This window comes from Falco cherrug, chromosome 2, assembly GCF_023634085.1.
Source record: "Falco cherrug isolate bFalChe1 chromosome 2, bFalChe1.pri, whole genome shotgun sequence".
NCBI classification, from domain to species: Eukaryota; Metazoa; Chordata; class Aves; order Falconiformes; family Falconidae; genus Falco; species Falco cherrug.
This window is the reverse complement of record NC_073698.1, coordinates 68,957,365-68,973,967: the sequence shown is the minus strand read 5'-3', so window position 1 is coordinate 68,973,967 and position 16,603 is coordinate 68,957,365. Positions and strand designations below refer to the sequence as shown.

Below are 16,603 nucleotides of genomic sequence, written 5' to 3'. Positions count from 1 at the left end.
GAAAGAAATATCAGGGTCTCATCATTTTCCTGTGCATTGCTAGATACAGCCAGTGCAATTGAGAAGAGGATGCAGAAGAGCAGACGGCTGATCATCCTTCTGACAAACCAGCTGATTAATTGTAAAGAATATGCTTATGATCAACACATCGCTTTATACAATGCTCTCATTCAAAATGATATAAAGGTGATCCTGTTGGAAATGGAGACAATCGGGACTTATGAGAAGCTTCCTGAGTCCCTTAGGTTTATTATTAAGCAGCAAGGCACCGTCAAATGGAAAGAGCAGCACACTGTGCACCCACAGTCATCTAATTCTAAGTTCTGGAAACAGGTGAGGTACCATATGCCACTGAGACCCAAGTCCTCATACTCGGCTAATGCCAGATGAAGAGTCTGAAAATACTGTTACGCTGTCAGGATGGACCACATGCCAACAACTCTTTCCTTTCAGTAGGTACACAATTTTACAGTCTGGCAGTCTGGCTGCATTTTTGAACTTTTTTCATTCCTTCATGATGATAAGGTAAACTGATGGAAGAGGTCTGGGGAACTAAGGGAAGTTTTTATGGGTGTGAAAGTTCTGTAAATAACTCATTCTAGGCTGTGTGCAGAAGTTTGCATGTCGCAGGAAACAAAAAGTACCTATGCTCTTTCTGTATGTTGTTGTGCATGTAACTGGAAGTTATGACTCCGAATAAGTGAATACCCTGCAGGTTTGCTTTACCTTTCTAATGCTGTTGATCAAACTTAAATGCCTCCTGTATTATTTCATTAGAAAGTATAATGTGTATTATGCAACCAGAAAGCATAATGTTGTGCTTTTGTTATTTTTTTCCACCACTTATTTGTTTTTGATTCAATAGTAATAGTCATACCATGAAATTCTATTTTTCCTTAGTACGGATGCCTTAGTAAAGGCTCTTTTGAGACTGATATGAATACAGCATTTACAAGAAATGCAGTGTTAAGGGAAATAAATGCACTGATGTATGTGTATATGCATTTTTTTATATTTTTAAAATACATATTAAAATCAATCTCACACAAAAGAGAGATTTTAAATTTTTCAGGTACAACAGACCATGCTGTTACTGTTATTATATCCAGAGAGAAAAAAGATCTTAAACTTTAGGGTGTATTTTGTATACTGATAGCATTTCTTCAAGCTGCTGGAAAAAGAGACTATATTTTTGTAACAGTATCCACTTTTTATTTTTCCTCTGCTTTGACCTTATGGTTAGTTATACTTTTTTCTGATAGGGAACACCTTGAGATGCAAAGGTCAGAGCCAAATCTCCTCCTAGTTCAAGGGAGTATGAATAAAATGTGTTCTAGTACAGATGTCCTTGCAAACTTTTATCTTTTTATCTTCTTAAAACCAGAAATTTTCTTACTGTCAGAAAAGGCTTAGTTTTGAGCTTCAGGCTTGCTACCGAATGAACTTAAAAAACGAAAATTAGATGCAGAACACCTAATGTTACGAAGTCCAGGCTTACAGAACAGGCAAGTCCTTTCCTTTCACTGCAAGTTTTTATAGAATGTGGAATTTCAGACTTATGGAAAGCTATTTGTAATAGGAAAAATATGTATGCAATATATGTAGAGATTCTTTTTCAACATTAAATTAAAAGATCTATGGCAAACTAAACAGGATTTCACTGATTAATTGCATTTTCAAGTGTTCATGCACTCATCGCTCACTTTGCTACATCTATAAAACTTCTAATGTTGCATTTTATTATTGCCTCATTAGATTTTGTGCAGTGTTGGGTCCTGTTCCTAAAGATCCCCCTAGATAAACCTCACTGTCTCTGTGGAAACTCCAAAAAATGGCTTCTACCAGTGTAAGAGACTTGGTTTATTCCTACAGTACCATTTCTTTCCACAGAAAGAATACTAAGGCAAGTGTAAAGGCAGGATAGCCTGTTGCTTTACATCATGAAGATTTTTCACAGCAGCTGCTGAGCAAGACAGAATATTCACTTCCAAGATTATTACAAGATCAATTTTTAACAGACTTTGAGCCCTGGGCACTTAAGGAAGAAAGGATGATGACTGAGCATCTTGGAAACAAAAAGTCTAGGATGAATTTTGAAGATGGAAAGGGATGAGAGGAGAAGGTACAATGAGGAAGTGCACGGGGTCAGCAATGAACCAAATTACTGTGAAACATACTGATATCTCATTGACTTCTTTTAGCCAGGCATGTAGTTAGGATAGTGAAAACCAAACTCACTAAATCGTTCTTGTGGGGATGTTCCTTTTGTATCAATCCTCATGGTCAACCAAGAAAAAAAAAGAGGAAAACAATATCAAGCAAAACCTGGCAACTCTTATTGTGGTTTACCGATGGTAATCGGTATGGTCTTGACAGAAAGAAAAGGAGCAGATTCCGAGAGTGGCAAAGAACTTTTAGAGAACCAGTGGGTGAGTGTGTGGCTGTAATATGACAAAAAGCTGCTGCAGTTGTCTCTTCTTTTTGTATGCCTTGGTGGTTAGTAATCTGAGATACGCATTCAAATTAGTGCCTTTGTACAGATGTTATCACATTTGTAGTTGTTAAAAAGAAAGCATGAAAAGAGCTGCAGACTTCCACAACATTGTTACAACATCCGCACTGCTGAGGCCACAGCTGAAGTCCTGTGCCCGGTTCTGGGATCCTCAGTAGAAGAGAGACATGGATGTACTGGAGAGAGATCAACAAAGGGCCATGAAGTTGGTGAAGGGACAGGAGCATCACTCCTATGAAGAAAAGCTGAGAGCGCTGGGATTTTTCAGCCTGGAGAAGAAAAGAATGCCATGTGAAGGGGGGGTGCAAAGAAGAGGGAGTGAGGCTCTTCTCAGCGATGCCAGGGACAGGACCAGAGGCAACGGGCACAAACTGAAACACAGGAGGTTCCCTCTGAACATAGGAAACATTTTTTTACTGTGAGGGTGACCCAGCACTGGCACAGGTTGCTCAGGGAAATTGTGGAGTCTGCATCCTTGGAGATACTCAAAAGCCGCCTGGACAGGGTTCTGGGCAACGGGCTCTAGGTGGCCCTACTTGAGCAGAGGGGTTGGACTAGATAACCTCCAGATGTGCCTTCCAACCTCACCATTCTGTGATCTTGCGATATGCAACTTATAAAGAAACTAAATTACCAAAAACATATTTGTAAAGAAAATCGGCATTTTTATGCTAGACATCTGCCTTAGTGGAGTAACAGGACAGTCTGTGCCGTGCAACCGATCTCTCCTTTCACCGTAGAAAGCCCACAGAAGAATCAGTTTGAATACCTAAAGCTTAAAGACACAGAACAAAGGTAATTATGCTGCTGAATTAGAACTTCCATGTAGAGATTTAATGCCCTTTAATTACTGCCCTGTGCTTCCCTGCTCTCGATACATTAAGGCACTCTGGAAAGCAGATTTGCTGTCACTTGTTGATAGAGCAGAGTCATCGTGCCATCTAGTGGGTGACCAGTCAGTAAGAGATTCTGACCAACGAGAAATCGGTCTAACGGCATTAGAATTAAACACAGTGAAATGTTCAGGGTGTGCATCCTGCTGTAATCTCCTGAAACCCATTACAGCATTACTTGTAAATAGCAGCTCAGTACCTGGCATTGAGAATACAGTGCTGACTCTCTTAAAATAACATTTAGAAGGAACAGACGTGTTTCCTTGCCATATATCTGCAGTCATACAGAGTTACATGTCCCCAGTTGTAAAATCTTATCTCTGGATACTTCATCTCTGACAAGTATATGATGCATTGCTGGCAATAAAGAAACGAAAATAAGAGAGGAATAAGCATTACTTAAGTGACACTGATGTCACCGGTGAAGCTCCCGGTGACTTCCAAGGTATGAAAACCAGCTCCTGCTCTTATGAAGTAAGATAATGGCAGACAGCACATAGAATGTACTGCCCTCACCACATATGAATTTAATGTATTTATATATACATTATTTAATTTAATGCCCTTTGTGTGAACATCTATAATGGTTTGACTTTGAGGTATCTTTTTTATTATTTATTTTTTTATTATTTTTTTTTATTGCTGAGATTTGATGTTTCTACAGCTTAAATGAACCATGACCCCTCTGGCTTCACCAAAGTCACAGTCCTGAACAGCCAGACTAGCTATTGCTCCTGCCACATTGCAGGGAGACGGTTTTACTTATATTTCCTTCACACGGTTGTGAAGCCCAAGAGACTGGCCACTGGAAGGAAGTATTTAGAATGTTTTAGTTTTCATAGCAAGCTATTATTTGTAGTGTATGCAACATTAATTTCTTACAGCTTTGGACAAAGGTATGTTTGGAAGATGATATATAAAATTGATAGTATATTCGACAAAAAATTTGTACGTGTGCAACTGTACAATCCTGATTCTTTCAAGGGTTGAAAAACTACAGCTGTTGTGTTAGAAACATGTGCTCATGTGTTCCCTTTTACCACTTTAAGGTGTGAGTTACATGTCTAATTTTATATGAAAGATATAATTTTTGGTATAGCAATTCATTCTTTAAAATTGTTTCCAGTCTTTATAGAGCTTCTGGAAAGATTATGAAGCAATCCTTGAAGCTGTTTCAATGTACATGAAAGAGGAGAAGGTGACTGGATTTACAAAAAGGTATCATGCATATCCAGCTGTGCTGTGGACAATAGGAGAACACTGGATGCTGAATACCTTGAATTGAGCAAGGCCTTGGCACAGTCTCTGACGGTGAGATACAGATAAATGGGCAAGGGTGAGTGGGAAAACAGTGAGACTGAGGTCCATGCAGGATCAACACACTGTGATCCCCTTACGAGCCTCCTCTAACAGCCAATTACTAGTGGCATCCCTCAGGGACTGGTATCAATACCACTGCTGTTTAGTATCCTTTTTAATGACCTTGGCAATGGGACAGATTGCACGGTCAACAGGGTTTTCAGACAGAAAACAAGGCTGGGGAGGGACAGTTGACACACTGGAGCACAGGGCTGCTGTTTTTAACAGCAACGGGCTGAAGAAATGGACTGATGGAAAATTCACAAGGTTCAACCAAGGCACATGTGAAGTGCTGCATCTGAGATGGAATAAGCCCATTCAACAGAACAGCCTGGAGGCCAACCTAACACAAGTAACTTTGCAGAAAGATACTGGATGTCTTGGTTGACACTAAAGTGAACAGCAGTGTGTCCTTGTGACAAAGGTGATGAACTGCACCTTACTAGTGAGAGTATAATTGAGGAAAGTAATTATTCTCTTGTATTCAGCATTTGTGAGATAAGCTCTGGAGTAATATGTCAAGTTTTGGGCTCCCCAGTACAAGTAAGACACTGAAATACTGGAGTGAGTCCAGGGAAAGACCACCAAGAGCACAGGACATAGAGGGAGAGGACAAGAGGTCCTGCTTCTGTCTACAAGAATCTAATGGAAAGATAGAGAGACTGGATGGAGCCAGACTTTTCTCAAAGGAGCATGGAGATGGGACAAAAAAGCAACTGACACAAATTAAAACATGGGAAATTTACATTACATATTAGGAAAAAAATTATTTCACCATATGCATGGTCAAATGCTGGAACATGTGCTCAGAAAGGCTGTGGGATCTTCATCCTGGGAGGTGTTTGGGTCTCAGCTGTACATGCGCTGGGCAGAGGCTGAACCTGATGTTCTCCAGATGTCCCTTCCAACCTGAATTATTCTGTGATGCTACAATATGGAGGAAAGTTTGTAAACGTGCAGCTTGCATATTATAAAACTTCTGAGAAACATATGAGGCTCTAACAGACACATTATTGGTCTGTAACCTGCTTTTTGACATCAAGGACAGATAATGCTGAAAAGACTATGGAATATAACTTAACCTCTGCTAAGAACTAATATAACTGGTTTATAGAGATAACAGAAGTAGATTAAAAAGGACCAGCTAGAAGAAAACAGGCTTAGGCTGTGGTTACAAGAGTTGGATGTGTTGCTATTTATGACGGAAATAGTTTCACAGTTTAGGTTTTCAGTTAGTACCTCTGTTTAGTGTATGTTAGATGGAAAGACAGATGTGAAAAACTGTGAGAAGTAACTGGTCTTCCTTAGCGGATTGGTCAGGTGGTCAGAGCTTCATACAAAAATCCATTTTCCAGTATCAGTGCAAACTTTCATTTTCATCATGGCATTTTCATAATGAAAATTTGAGCTGTAGTTATTTTGGGTTGAGTTACGTCTCTATCACAAGGCTATACCTTCTCCATTAAAATTGTATTAGTCTGAGGACTAAAAAGTGTGAACATTTTTCTCCTTTCATATACATTGACATGTGGCAGAGCTAGCTATGACATTAGTTGGAAGGACCAACTGAACACAGCATTTTCTACAATACAGATGAAAGTTCAGAAATTTGACACTATTTCAAAAGGAAATGAAAGCAAATGAATGTGAGAACAGCTCACGGAAAATTTTGTTCTAAAAGAGTGAAAAATAATGAGAAAAAAAAAAGATGTTTCCAAACTGTCACTATCAAGACTTAGCCTGTCAAAGTAAAAAGCCAATGACATTTTGCTTTACCATTTTATTTCTTGGCTGCTAACTTGCTTTCGGATTCTCATGTAAAATCATTATCTTAATGTAATAAAAAAAAAAATATTATCTTTATGATATAATCTTTCTTTTAAGTTTTAAAATCAGGCACTGAGTCATAAAACCAAAAGCCACCGCAAAGTATCCTGTACACTTTTTTAAAGTAAGTCAGATTTTAAAGTGAGTCAGATTCTTAGCTGACTTTCGTGGAGCTGTGCTGACTGACATTAGCCAAAGTGCTTTTACAGACATATAGTTTCAATCTGTGATGAGGAAAACAAATTAGGCGAGACAGTAAAACTCTCCAGGGTTTCTTTGCTTCACCTCAGTGATAAAAAAATACATGTAAAAAAGCCAGCTCTGTGGAATCCCTCCTGTTTTAGTGTAATCTGCCCTTTTTTACCTCTGAAGTGGCACCACTTGTTGCTGTTGGGAACTTCTGCATTCATAACTGTCCTGAGTTGAAAAAGTACCTTTCATCAAACAAGTTTCTGAAGATGAAAAAAGTGATGTGAAAATAAAAGAAATCTTGAGGGAATGAATTCTTTCCTGCTGTTTCCGAAATAACTTTAGAAGTATAGTGAATCATTGCACAGTACATATCGAATAAACCATTCATATGAATGAACAGTGGCAAGGTTTTGTTTGCTCAGGACCAGTACTGAAATAGGAAATACAGCTGTCAGAAATCCCTGATGGAATTACAGTTCTGATATATCAACATTTGGCTGAAAACAGGCTCAGCTACTGGTGTGAGAGCTTGTTTAGACGTGAATACATGCGCTCCCTTTGCAGTAATGGAGCTAGAAAATGTTTCACGTCTTGAAAGCCTGCATTGCTCTTCTCCCAAAGGGGGACGGTATCACAGAAAAAAACAGCACTGAAATGGGGACATTTCTGATCAAAGTACGGTAGGATCACGTGTTTTGCCTTGTCTCTTTTCCTGCAGACCATATTTTGAAATGCTTTTGGGGGGTTGTATTTCTTCTTTTTTTTTTCCCCTTTCTTTTGAGGTCTCTGCAGAGTATCAGCTTTTGAGGATACAGTTTGTCTTTTTTTGCACATCCTCGTTCTCAAAACGGACAGTAAGGGGGGAAGCAAGCCATAGCGGAGGCACACGTTGCTATATTTAGCTTAATATATGCCTTCCTAAGCGTCCATTCTACTTCCATCTCACTTCTTGGAAAGAAAGTCCTGCAATGGGCCTTCAGCAGAAGAGCGGAGGAAGAGGCGTTTCGACTCAAGAGAACCGAAGACATCTCCTCCCTGTGCCTTTCCTCCCTCCGGAGGGCTGCGGGAGGGAAGACCCCCGTCTCCTAAGTACAAGTTGATGATCGCTCCCTTTGCTGTTGGGGGGCACCTCTGGCTGCCACCCACGATCGGGTGACCGCCCAGCACCCTTGGTAAGCCTGGTACTAGTTCTGCCTGCCTTCTCCGCGCTGCTGCACGCCCCGGGGCCGGCCCCGCGGCGGTCCGGTACGGGGGGGGCGGCGCGGCACCGAGCCGGGGCGGCGGGGCAGGGGGCAGCCGGGAGGCGGGAGAGGCAGGGCGGGCGGGGGAAGGCGAGGACGTTCCTTCTGCCCTCCCTCGGAGGAGCCGGGCGCCTGCCTCTGACCAGGGCATCTCTGTGGGTGTGCGGGGGTGCGGGGTCCCTCGCTTTGCCCCGCCAGCCCCATCCCTTCCGGCCCGACTCGGGCAGCGTGCTGGGAGGCTGCAGGCGCTGGCCGGAGCTCTGCTTCTGTCCCGGGCGCCCTGCCTGTCCCCCGACCCTGCCTGCCCCTCGACCCTGCCTGCCCCGACCCTGCCTGGCCCCCGACCCTGCCTGGCCCCCGACCCTGCCTGCCCCGACCGCGCCTGCCCCTCGACCCTGCCTGCCCCCCGACCCACGCCCACGCTTTCCCTGCCCGCTGCGCTGCCTGGGGCACCTCTCTCCCGCTCTCTCCCCGGCCCCCGATATACTTTTTCCCGACTACAGAGATGCCGCAAATAATTTAGCTCTGGAAAGGGCTTATTTTCAACACACAGCCCATCAATGGCCCTGCAAAGCCGCCCTCCCCGCGCTACCCGGGCCCCTTCCCTCACACCTGGGTGGCTTTGGAGCAGGATGGGCTCCTTAAGTGCTGTCGTAGATGGGAGCAGCAAAAGATGATGCCTAAAACATTTGTGTATGAGCCCACAGATGCCTCATTTAGAAAAGTTAATTGTAACTTGCTATTACCTTTCCATTAATGCTAGTGAAAGTTAATTTCTCACCTCTACCTTTTCCATTTTCCTCCCTGCAGTCAACGGTACACAAGGTGAGAAATTCCACTTTACCTTTTTCAGGAGGTTTTTCAGACTGAGATGTCTATTGTATTGAGAGAGGTTACTGTCTGTTTCAGTGATAAATGAGGTTCAGAAGAGTTATAGTACAAGTTGTAACCCCCCAGAGTTTGGAAGACTGCCTCTGTATCTGCTTTCCACCTGGCAAGACCTGCATAGTAAGTAAACAACTTCATTTGTCTTTTTTGAAATGAAGATGGATTTTAATTTTTACCGGTAAATTGCAGTCCTGGCAGAATGCTGCTTGGACATAGTATAGTTAAGGCAAATGTTTGCTAGATCCTTTTATTTCCTTCATGAGTCTGATGGGAATTACGGCACTGTGTGATGATATTTGAAAAAGGCTTAAATTCCACAAGAAGCCATTCTTAATGAGGTAAGATTAGTGCTTTCCGCTCTTGACCCCAAAATATTTGTTCAAATGGTTTGACGTTCAGAAGAATCTATTTTTTCAAAAAAAAACCCCGGAAGTCACAACCCTTTGGGACCAAATTCAGGTTTCTAAAAGTGTTGATCAAAATGAATTACTTGGCCAAAACTGAGGATCACTTTGACGTTATCAGCTCCCTTTCATACCAAAATCTTCTGGTGATTCTGGGAAAATAAGTAATAATGATGCTTAAATACATACAATTATTTACTTCATGAGGTATATCATTAATGTGCTTTACAGAACTTAAACATTCAGTTTGTTTAAAGATTTTGTTGGCTTCACAATGGCACGGTGATTTTTAAAAATGATTTTTTATTATTAAAATTCCATCAGTGGCTTTAAGCATGTATGAAATTTGAAAAACATGCTTAAAGCTATTTTTGCTTTGGGCCTTCTAGACAACTGGGCTTTTTATACTTTTTTCATTGAAGCTGTCATTCCCCACTATTGCCTTGCCGTTTTGCCGCTTGAGTATTTCTGTACCCTTTTATTCGGCAGAGAACCTTTGCCTTTACTTTAAAATAAACTCTCCATTTCTTTCTGAGAATTAAAAATCTTATTCTGTTCCTTGAAGAATCTCTTTATATTAGCTGACTTTCACCAAAAGCATTTATTATTTGCCACTTCTTTATCCCCCTCCTAGAATTTCATCAGAGTGCTGCATATGGCTCAAATGTAAACGCTGTTAGCCTAGAGTAGAACAATTTCAGACAAACAGATCAGGTTCAACAGCAATGTGAGAGTAAGATTAAGGACCTGTGTTTTTCTTGTTAGCAGTAGCTGCCAATCTCCAACTCGGTTATTACTAAGTACCTTGCATTGTACTGTGTTCTTTAATCCCTGTTGAAAGTATGTAGGTTTCTGCTCTGCATTCAACAAAATTTCCACTGTGTGCTGATGTGATGTGCTAACAAAGAATGTGATTTAGAATTTAAAATCTGGTGATTAATGATTTTATCTTTATGTAACAGATCATAGTTTCATGGTCTGTAACAGCTGTATTTCTTCTGGATGTGATAGGGTGAAAAATGAAAGGTAAATTCAAGAAATGAAAATAAAGAGGGGCCCCTTCTTTCCTTGTAAAGTGTAGCAGTTTGAATCCACATGTGTAGAAGGGAACTGAAACCAGGTCTGATGAGTTTACTGTATGACCCTTTAAAGTTGCTTGCTGCAGTACTCAGCATCCAACTTCTAGCTGCTTTCTAAATCTGGATCTGCCTACCAGTCAGTCTGAAAAAAGGGATGTGAAACACTTCTTTCATCTCCTTACAGTGATTTATGGGATGATGGCATACTTGTAAAGAACGGGGGAGAACGATAAGACAAGGAGAGCAGCTACACAGTTTGATGTCATTCTGGAATATCGCTGGAAATGCAGTAGCCTCCTGCCTCTGACTGCTGTAGATCATAGGAAGTTTCTGACTGTAGATCTCAAGGCAGTGTTTTACACAGTAAGTATATGCTTTCTCAAATTGCAAGAGGTTTAGGTGATAAAGCCAAAGAAATGCAACGCTAATGAGCTTTCTTTTGGCAGCGCTCTCTGTGAAATACATTTCGTGTGTGTGCGTGTGTGTGTGTGTCTCATTTGTCCACGCATGTTTGGGTCAGTGACTAAGCAAGGTTGTCTGTCTTGGCTACAGAGGTTGAATTGAGCTTATCATGCACCTAACCTATCTGTTTCGTAAGCAGAACTGAGGCACAGCCTTAGGACTGCTCTGCCTTTGGTTGTCAGTTAACCTGCTGCTCTGAGGAATCTCAGAGAAGACTCTCCACGCTGGTATTATTTAGTGGTGTTTTCCATTTCCCTGTGAAAATAAAGTTGGGTACATATGAAGTAACTGAATATGAGCTTCTTCATCTCCTCCCCATCAGTGGAAATGTTAGCAGTCTTAGCTGGTGCTTATTGGTTCCGTAGACAAAATTGTAAGACAAAATTGTTTTCTAACAGGCTCAAAATTAGCCATCAAGAAAGATGTTCAATCTATCAAAATCATGCTGTTCTCATCGAAGGCAAGGGAAATTTCTACTAGCTGTTTCTACAAGGTCCAGTCTTGCAAAGTTTATACTCTTCTCGGAGAAAAAAAACACTGTTCTATCCTGTGATAGGTGTCTGCTGGCTTGGGATCTAAGTTTAAGTGCTTCTGTAAGATTGTCATTTGTGAAATACATCTAGTGAACAAGAAAATGGAGGAAGGAAATCCTGCAGTGCTTTCTAAATTTAAAACAAATTTGGCAAGAAAAATCTAGATACATTACCTGATGTATGAAAACAGCTGTTATAATAAAAATGTGTAACTTTCCATTTGGGAAGCCCTTTTCAGTACAAGGCAATAGTTGCACTGCCCACATGCTCAAAGGACTTCGTTTCCCTGCACTTGTGATGAATTGTGAATCTGTTTTTTGTAGGCTTTCAGAACAAGCAAGGACAATTCAGTTTCATTTTTCTGGAGAAGTGAGAAGTAACTCAGAAAAATGACTCTTATGATTTTTTTTTTAATGTTTATCATTGAATCTGCCACTGGTAAGTATAAATCTTCATTTCATTAGTAGAACCTTCAAAATATTTGATGAATATGTGGCATCTTCTTGACAGTTGCTTAGAGTGGGGCAAGTTTTGTATTTTGCAGTTAAGAACAAAATCTTACTGGTTTCGGCAATTTCAGCCCAGTTCCAGACTTGGGAAATTTGGTCCAAAATATCCAAATTATGAAACAAAAGGAGCTGAGATGCTACCTGGAGACACCTGATGACCACAGTCCCTTTTCTGTATTTTTAGGACTTCCGTATGCAATGGTATATTTGGAAAATTTGATTGGAAAAGCAGACTTTGACACTAAATTTTACACACATAGCCTCATTCCAAGGCAACTTTCCCAAAGATATCTGAAATCTTAAAGAAATCTAGCTACATAATGATTTAGTTTTAATTAAGAGGATAAGAAAGTGCCAAATGTTAATTCATAAGATCTCTGATTTTATGGCAGTTGACCAGTTCTGAGGAGTAGCCATATTTATCTAATCAAACCATATGTGAAGAATTTCTCCTTTCCCTTTCCATTTGTGGCAGCTGCCTTACTGCAGAGTGGGGCCAGATTCTGGCATTTGTGCCCATTTTCTTCCGACACTGTTGGACCCACATTAAAGAATCTTAGGGACATGTCCTTTTTTTATCCCCCTTTTCTGGTTTTGTTTGGGTGAGGTAGAATAAAGACTTGGAAAACTGAGTTTTCCAGTGAGTGTTGCTGGAATAAATAAATGTTGCCAAACCACTCTGCTGAAAGGAAGTTGCTTTATGAAAGACAAGCAGCGCAGCAAATCACTTTAAACTCAGGCTAAAGTAATTTTCTGAAATAAGTACTTGGCTTCTTAATGTACCTTTTTTTCCTTTTTCTCTGAAGAAAAGCTGTGTCCCCTTCGTGCCTCCATTGATGTGCTAGAAGGGGAATATTTTTTCCTTTGTTATCTTGAGTCAATGCAAGAACATTTTCAGGAAGAAGCATACACAATAAACTGGTACAAAGAAAATGCTGGAAAGCAGCAACTGATAAAGGAAACACACAGAATTGTTTCCAAAATGAATTTTCTGGAGTTTTGGCCAGCTGAACTCAGTGACTCTGGGAATTACTCTGTCACTCACAGGTTGGTATGCAAGCCGGGGGGTGAACATCTTGCCTTCACACTTGTGTATGTAGAAGCTAATTTCTTTGTCTTGCTTTGTGCTGCTAGTGGCATCTGTACAAAGGAGGTGCAGGGAACTACGTGTCATTTCCCACATCACTACACAATAACCATCCAGGCAGACCTGTACTATTTACAAATAGCTATAGGCAGTTGCAACCTTTCAAAGGTTCTGTAAACCTTTTGATAAGGCAGGTAGCATTTCTGCTGGTTTGTGATTAATTACCTGAGCAAAATGAGTGATAGGCAACCCTTCTGTCCACTGCCAAGTAAAAGGCAATATTTGCTTGTCTTCTCCAGCAGACTTGTTCTTCCTTACTGTGTTGAGTGGATCTCACACTCTGAGGCCTGCCAAGTGGTCTGATTGTATAGCAAAGTAATAAAGAGTGGCATAGATGAGCTATGGTTTCTGTGCAAACCTTTGCATGCTTGGAGCTGTTCAAAGAACAAAGGAAATAATTAGATTTGCTTCTTAACACTGTAGATTATGAGTCAAAAGGAGAAATAAGGATAGGCCTTGTTTATTCGGTGGTAATCTTCATTAGACCACCATTAAAGACAAAAGGAACTAAATCAAAGGTTTACTGCATGGAATTCTTTTGACTAACTTGCACCAAAACTGTAATCCAGCATTTACAATTGAAGCAATAATTAGTTTTAAGCATGTTATTTTGCATGTAATGATTTGTGCTGGTTTTCAGGCAATATTTTTAAGGTTTTTGCCTGGTTTATAAAGGTGTAGGACTGCAGGTACTGAAAAATGCACTCCACCTTCCTCCAGTAATATCACAAACACTAGTTTGATAATTTACAGTTTTAAGCTAGACTTCAATTGTTAACTTCCAAGTTAACTTGGAAACTGAGAACTTCATGTTTTGTTTTTCCATGTGTCATTATTATTATTATCATCTTCCTGATATGATTTTAAAAATTACCAAGTCACAGTATCTGAAATGCTAAATATTATAAATGAGAAGTCTGCTGGTAGAATATTTCTTTTGGTCTTATGTGATTTCTTTTCAAATGTAGGGTACTCTTTATCCAAATAGTAAGTAAAGCTTAAGAAAAATTTTACTCACCTATGTTCAACCCAATCTTAAGAATCTTTAGGGGCGATGAGTATGGTAGTTTGGCTACTTTGTTGTGCAAGGTCATGTAAAGGGGGTGTATTATTGGATACAGACATTCGTATGAAGGAGCACAGGTGAAGCCATCTGCTTGGTCCTGGTGTGTAGGGGTTAACAATAAGTAATACCTGACATCGGCTTGTCTGTTGCAAACTTGTACTTTTCATATCGAGTCTGAATTTGGCTTTAAATTTTGGCTTTACTGGTGGCCTTGATCAGTTGTCTATATGGTCATTTCACTAAATATGGTGCTAAAAAGCTATTAAATCTAACAAATTACTGCCAGCACCTCATCAATGGTATAAAATGCATGCTCTGACTCATTTTGGCATGGGGAAAGATAGGTGGACAGCACACTTGAATCGCCAGGTTCAAGGAGGCTGTCATAAGGAGTATAAAATAAAGGACAAAAGAGAGGAAAGCTGTGATACCCCCAGCCTTACTTCATGACCCTTGTGGTTTTGTGATTATTTTAAAGACTCGGGGTAATGACAGTAAATCCACAGTAAAGTACAAGAACTCTGTAAAATGAATATGAAAAATACATAAACTTCAAAAATGAGAGAAACAGCCTTATGTATAGAAGGAGACTAAAGGAAAAGACCTTAAGTAAAACTTAGGACAAAGTTTGTATTAATAAGTATTTGTTGGAAACCAGAAAAATGTCTGAATCCTTTGTGCAATGTCTTGATTTGCTGATTTACTTCAGCAAGCAACTCAGAAGAAAGGTTTTGATCACATAAAGCATTCATTTGGAATTAAAACTTCTGATTTTCTGCTTTTTTTGTTTCATTTTCTAGGACTATTATGCTACTACATTTTAAATCTCAGTTTTGAAAGAAAGCATTTTTATTTTGAGGGGAAAAAAAGCTTCTCACTTAAAAAGAATATATTTTGACCACTCTGAAACAACCTTCTCCCCCTCCCCAAATTGCTTTCTGTTAGGCTCGTACAGGTATTAATTGTTCTGTTAGGACTGGAATGAAGGCATATGCCAGAATCTTGTACTGAAACTCCTCACAAGTGTCACCACGGCAACAATAGGCATAAGGGGATTTTTTTTCATGCGATTTTAATGGGATCTTGGATTTAGTTTATATGACGGTTGTCACTACTGGCAAACATATTAAAGAAGTTACATTTCAGAAAACACAGATTATTTGCAGAAGTGGTTTTCTGCAGAGACAGAGGACTTTTAGTAGTCTCTATGGATAGGGAAAACTTGTGGGCTATTGTGAAATACTAAATTGGTTTAAGATTTAATAAGAATGACAATTAGAATGGAATTAGTGTCATTTCAGAGCATTTGTAATAGGTTAAAGTTCTGGTTTTGGAAGCAGGCATTCTAAGTTTTTTGGGGTTTTTTTCCCCCCAACTATTTAATTTGGAGAACTATTTGGAAGCCATATGATAAATTATTTTTAGAGTACTTATAACTGTGTAGGCAGTTTTTAGTGAACAAAGTGACAACTAAATATAATTTAATTAAATATAATTTTGCAGATTTTCAAGAAAAGAGAACACATGTTGACAGATTTTGCAAACAAATTAAATTTAGGGATTTTTTTCTGATCTGTTACAACTGACAATATGCAAAAAGCAAAAGGTGAAAATGGTGTAACAATGTTTTTATGGTGTATTATCCACTTATTTTTGACTTAAAGAAGAATCAGAAGTTTTCCAGTTAAAGCAGAAGTGTCCTGCTGAGACATAACATAGATATCTAAAGTGTGCACGTGTATGCATTGATGTGTTTATGTGTGTTTGTTAGTGTAGTAGACTTAGGATATAAATTCAGGAATTAATAGACAACACCTGTAAGCCTGAGTGTGTCCTTCTTCAGCAACATTTCTTGACTATAAAGGATTTCATGTGCACTTGTAGTGGGAGTGGTAAGCAGAAAAACAGTGTCAGACATCTCTGGCAGGATTTCTAATTTGTATGTTTTTTTCATAGCCTATATCCTGTGGTTATCAAAGAAAAAACCAGAATACAAAAAAGCAGGTCATCTGATTGCTCTGTGGTGGTGACCGTGAAACTGAGGGAACTTACAGGTTCCTGGAAAAAATGAAAGTACAGAGATCCATGATAAACACATGACACTATTTAAGACCCTGATACTGCTCACTTTTTCACTGTGTTCAGAACAGTTGAAAGCAGTGGGAACACACACATTTAGAGTTAATACTGTAGGTTGGAAGACAGAGTGACAGTTTCTTGCAGTAGGTTGAAATATTGAGATAACACTGTCTTCTTGTTGCAGTGAAATAGCTAAGGGATGACTTTAGAGTTGGCTATGTATCAAGTAAACTTGTTTTATATTCTATAAGGGCTTTCACTTCCCTGTATCACCTCCTTAGTCAAGCTAGTTGTTGTTCCTTCTTGGTGGGTTTGGTGGGGGGAATTGAAAGGCTGTTAAGCCAGAAATGGTTTTGTTCCCTGCAAATTATCATTAAAGAATCTCAGCAAGTGGAAACCAAGATGGAAATAA

At 39.8% G+C, this 16,603-nt stretch overlaps 2 protein-coding genes across 3 annotated transcripts in view; both read left to right on the top strand.

Annotated features, from left to right (window-relative positions):
* The window catches only part of IL1RL1 (interleukin 1 receptor like 1), a 30,895-nt gene extending 29,240 nt beyond the window's left edge, over window positions 1–1,655 (top strand). For both annotated transcript variants that reach the window (XM_027813420.2, XM_005444779.4), the window contains one exon: window positions 44–1,655. In XM_027813420.2, the coding sequence (XP_027669221.1) occupies window positions 44–390 (347 nt within the window). In that variant the 3' untranslated portion in view covers window positions 391–1,655. The remainder of the gene's footprint in view (window positions 1–43) is intronic.
* Window positions 1,656–2,641: 986 nt separating this feature from the next.
* The window catches only part of IL18R1 (interleukin 18 receptor 1), a 28,674-nt gene continuing 14,712 nt past the window's right edge, over window positions 2,642–16,603 (top strand). Inside the window, exons 1-6 of the mRNA XM_005444751.3 lie at window positions 2,642–3,307; window positions 4,532–7,955; window positions 8,934–9,032; window positions 10,580–10,758; window positions 11,714–11,828; window positions 12,706–12,946. Of these exons, the coding sequence (XP_005444808.2) occupies window positions 11,780–11,828; window positions 12,706–12,946 (290 nt within the window). The 5' untranslated portion in view covers window positions 2,642–3,307; window positions 4,532–7,955; window positions 8,934–9,032; window positions 10,580–10,758; window positions 11,714–11,779. The remainder of the gene's footprint in view (window positions 3,308–4,531; window positions 7,956–8,933; window positions 9,033–10,579; window positions 10,759–11,713; window positions 11,829–12,705; window positions 12,947–16,603) is intronic.